This window comes from Monoraphidium neglectum (assembly GCF_000611645.1).
Source record: "Monoraphidium neglectum strain SAG 48.87 unplaced genomic scaffold scaffold04570, whole genome shotgun sequence".
Classification (NCBI taxonomy): domain Eukaryota; kingdom Viridiplantae; phylum Chlorophyta; class Chlorophyceae; order Sphaeropleales; family Selenastraceae; genus Monoraphidium; species Monoraphidium neglectum.
Window position 1 is genome coordinate 1 of NW_014009059.1, and position 4,289 is coordinate 4,289.

The following is a 4,289-nucleotide window of genomic DNA, read 5'->3' on the forward strand; positions in this document are numbered from 1 at the left end:
TTCCAGATGAGGGTGGGGGAGATGTGTGCAGGATGTGAAGGGCAAGTGGGCGGGATGCCAAGGCCGGAATTTGTGGGGTCGTGAGTGTTGTGTGGAAAGGCGCGGCAATCTGCGCTGCGCCCACGCTCAACATCGCAATGCAAACAGCACCTCACTCGCCGCAACACAGAAAAGAAAGGGACCTCACTCTCATATGCGTCCCCACCCCTCTCATGCAACCCTCATCCTATGCGCACAGCGCCACCCCCACCCACCATCCCTGGCACACCACCACACCACCACACCACCCCGCCAGGTCACGCCGCCCACCTGGTCCTTTGCAAAGTACCCCCAGCCGCCACTGAGCCCCGCACTCTCCCCGTGGACATCCCTGGGCAGAAACACCACGCGCCACACCCCTGGGCGGCCGCTTGGCGCCTCATCGTACCTGCCGATGAGAGGTTTCGGGCGGGACATCGGGGATGGTGCTGACATTGGCGCTTGGGTCAGGGTGATGTGAGAGTGCGGGGCGCTGCTGCTGCTGCTGCTGCTGCTGCTGCTGCTGCTGCTGCTGCCCCGGTGAGGGCCCGATCAAGCAGGGTCACGCACCAGAAGGGCGGGGTCGTGCCGTCAGCCATCACGGGAGCGTCAGACGACACCAGCTCCGCCTGGGAGGGACGGGTTAGGGGGTGAGGGTCCGAGGTGCTGTGCTGGGAGCAACATCACGCGCGTGTGAGTGCCGCACCAGGCTCTGGCTGCAGCACCGACAGCACAACGGGGTCCTAGCACTGGGAGTGCGGTACCAGGCAGGGGGGCCCCGAGCACCCGTGTCGCTGTGCCGTGCAGCCCCGCTCACGTCGACCCTCTCCCTGTGGGGGAAGTGTATCACCAAGTCGCGCGGCAGCTGCATCCAGAAGCCTGAGGCCACCTGGGAGTAGCTCATGCGCTGCCAGGCAGGAGAGCGGGCGTGAACAGAGTATGTGGCAGGAGGAGGGGTGGCAGTTCGGAAGGCTGCGGGCCCCGGTGAAGAGATGTGATGCAGGGTTGCGGTGCCAAGCCTTGAAGTGGCCTTAGGGTTGTGACAGGTAATGAGAGTGATGCGTGAACGCCAAATCCCTAGGACGTCTCGCTTGTCCCATCTGGGGACCTGTAACCAACCAGGTCAGGGGCCCCCACAGGCCCTGCGGCGCCCCCTGCCTGCAGGGGCAGCAGCCATGCGCAACAGCGCCGCCATCGCACCGGCCCCCATCTGTCGCATCCAATACCCTCAGGCCGCCTTGGCCACGCACCTTGGCTGTTGCGGCCCTGCCCTTGGCCACCAAATCAGCCGCCAGGCTGCAGGCTGCATCGAACGCTGCCTCCGCAGCCGCTGGGGAGCAGTCCCCCAGGTCAGACGACCAGCCGCTGTAGTCGGCGCCACCGCTGGCGTCCCCCACCGCTCCATCGGGGCGGAGGCCCGAGACGGCGGCAGAGTTGCGGGCGCGGGGCGTGTGGGCGGCGGCGCACCGCTTGGGGGTGCGCCCCTTGGCTGACTCGCTCCTGGAAGGTAGAGCCGTGCAATTTGGGCGTGTCTGAGTATAACTTTGGCTGAAAGCTAGAAAATTTGCTTTTCGTGTGGGTGCCAGAGCACGTGAGGGAGAAGCAAGGCAGGTCCGAGGCAGGCATGCTCTATCCAGGGGGGGTTGCGGACGGCTTTGCCGAGGCTGCACCCTGTCCCCTGTACTCCTCATCCAGCATCGCGAGGCGGCGTGCCCACCTCAGCAGCGCCAGGGTGCGGTCTGCCTGGTCAATGTCGCCATAGTCTGGCGCGGGCAGCTGCCTCACTCGGTCGCTGCGCCGCTTGTCCGCGGGGGCGACCGCCTTGCGGGCCGGCCTGCGACGGGCGGGCTTCGGCACCTTTGGCTGGGCCCTGCAGGGAGGGGGTGGGCAGAGGGGGAGGTGCGGTCTGAGAGCCGCAGGCGAGGTGGCCGGCGCTGCGAGAGCGCCGCGGGCCGCAGTTTGCTGATGCGCCAGAGCGTGCATGCTGCTGCTTTGCGCCCCGTGTACCGCCACGGCCCGTTGCTCCCACCGTCCGCTCTGCAGGCCTGTCCCGTCTTGCTCCCCGCTTCCTCTGTCGAACTCACATCAGCAGATTGTATTGGTCCATCGGCCCCAGCGCATCCGCCATACGCCGGCGATTCTCCTGTTGGGGGCCAGGAGTGGGAGGGAGGGGTTCATCGTGGCTTCAGTATGAGGGGCCTGAATCGCTTGCGGGTTTAGTAAGGTGCGCGTGGATGGATAGCACGAGCATGGCACGGGCGTCTCAGCAAGCACGAGGCAGGCAAGGGTCGCGACGCTGTTCCCAGCCCTGATGCCCAGTGCCAATGGTCACCTCGATGAGCCTCTCCCTGTCCCGCTCCAGCTGCGTAAGCGCCATGCTGTTCGACAAGTCAACAGGTCTCAGCAACCTGTGAAGTTGACTATGGCAGCGCTGCAGCCCCTTCAAGCACTCATGCAATTATCACTCAGTGTGGCGTGGCGGTGATAGCTCGACCTGCTGCTGGCGCGAGATCTGGGGCGCCGAGCGCGTCGGTGTGCAACGAATCGGAACGGCCTGTAAACGGCCTCTAGATGACCGCCAAAAGTCTCCAGAAATGCACCGGAACAGCGTGAACTGTGGGTATAATCAGACTGCGTCCTTTGGCAAGCCTGCAGCTCGCCGTCAGCAGGTAGGGATAGAGGCAGGATCTACCAATGCGACAGTAATTTCATAATGTATAGGTAGATCACATATAAAGCATGCCTTTCGCGGCGCTGCCGAGGTGCCTGAGTGGAAGTTAGTTTCAAAAAACTCAAGCGTGTCACTTCCCTCCATAATCTCAACTGGCAACGCTCGCAACCTCGACCGTGTGCCCTCGATACAAGCACTCTTGGTCTCTGATTCCGTGGGCATCCTATACAATTTACACCCGACCCACGCACCAGGGATTGATCTGCTGCAGCGGTGACAGCTCCACGCATTTATATCAGCATACACTAGTTGAACTGGATGCTTGAGTGTAGCTCACGCTAGCAACCCGGATCGGTTGTACTGCGCGGGGTGCCTGCCACCGAGCGCAGGCACTGCAGCGCAAGCGAGCGACCGTGCGCGGTGACCAGACGCGGCCATACCGGGGAAGCATGCCAGCCATGACGGCGCTGACAGAGCTGGAGAAGGACCGGCAGAAGCGGATAGAGCAGAACCGCAAGCGGATGGCGGAGGCCTTGGGGTCCATGGACCAGTACGCCCTGCTGATGTGGGTGCGGCCTGGGGCCAGGGTGCAGCTGCATTTGGCGGGTCGTGTGTACAACGGTGTGTGAATGCAGGCTTGTTATTTGTGCCCGGCTCATGAAGCTGCAGGGTCACCATCGCCGTGTCTGGTCGCAGCACTAGCAGCATGGGCAGCAGCAGCAGCAGCAGCAGCTGCAGCTGCTGCTGCTGCCAGCGTCAGCTCACAGCGCGTGGTGGCGACACCTCTCAACCACCCACACGTCTGGCTGCCCCGCCGCTCAAAACACACTGTCATTGCGAAGGCCGCAGGCCCAGACAGCAAACTCCAAGAAGCGCGCCCCCAAGCCGGCGGCGCCACGCAGGGCGGTTGCTGACGAGGACAAGCGGCGCAGCGACCGCGTGAGGCAGCTGCCCGCGCCGACGTACAACGAGCTGGAGGTGGACAGGAGGATCAGGTGCCGGGGGCTGGGGGTGCACTTTCATGGGGGAGGTGTGTCAAGGGCGTTGTGTGTGTCAAGTGCACGTGTCGTGGTTGGTTTCCTGAGCAGGGCAGTTGGCAGGGCTTGTGGGTGGGGCACGCGGTGGCGGTCAGTCGGTGTGGATGGCCCCCCGCGCAGCCGACGCGGCTGTATCCGCGCCACCAGGGCTGCCTGACCCACTAGGACAGGTGCTCTCTTGCTGCCCACTACAGCATAGTGCGGGCTGCTGTCAGCACAGCAGCAGGGCACGCCGCAATTTCGACTTGGGACTACCTGACCTGGTACCCCAGTATTGTCTATCCATGCCCTGGGATCGTCGCAAACTCTCCACAGGACCCAAATCCGGGACCACAGCCGCGCCGAGCGCGGCCCCAAGCGCGCCGCACACCCGGACGCGCCCCGCGGGCAGCGCGCCTGCGGCAAGGGCGGCTGGTCCTCTGACCTGGGGGACTGCTCCCTGGCGGCGGCAGAGGCGGCGACGAGCGCGGCCTTGGAGCTGGCGTCGCGGCTGGAGGTGATGGGCAGGACCGTCACTGTCAAGGTGGGGGCGCAGCCACCGGGACGAACGCGCAGTTTACGGG

General features: G+C 64.6%; 1 protein-coding gene across 1 annotated transcript; it reads right to left on the minus strand.

Annotated features, from left to right (window-relative positions):
* Nucleotides 1-418: 418 nt before the first annotated feature.
* On the minus strand, nucleotides 419-2,395 carry MNEG_14546 (hypothetical protein; the record flags this gene model as incomplete). The annotated part of the gene is made up of 7 exons (XM_014036982.1): nucleotides 419-550; nucleotides 836-925; nucleotides 1,138-1,176; nucleotides 1,269-1,518; nucleotides 1,736-1,888; nucleotides 2,103-2,161; nucleotides 2,351-2,395. 7 exons carry the CDS (start codon nucleotides 2,393-2,395, stop codon nucleotides 419-421), a joined length of 768 nt encoding a protein of 255 aa, XP_013892436.1.
* Between the last annotated feature and the right edge of the window lie 1,894 nt (nucleotides 2,396-4,289).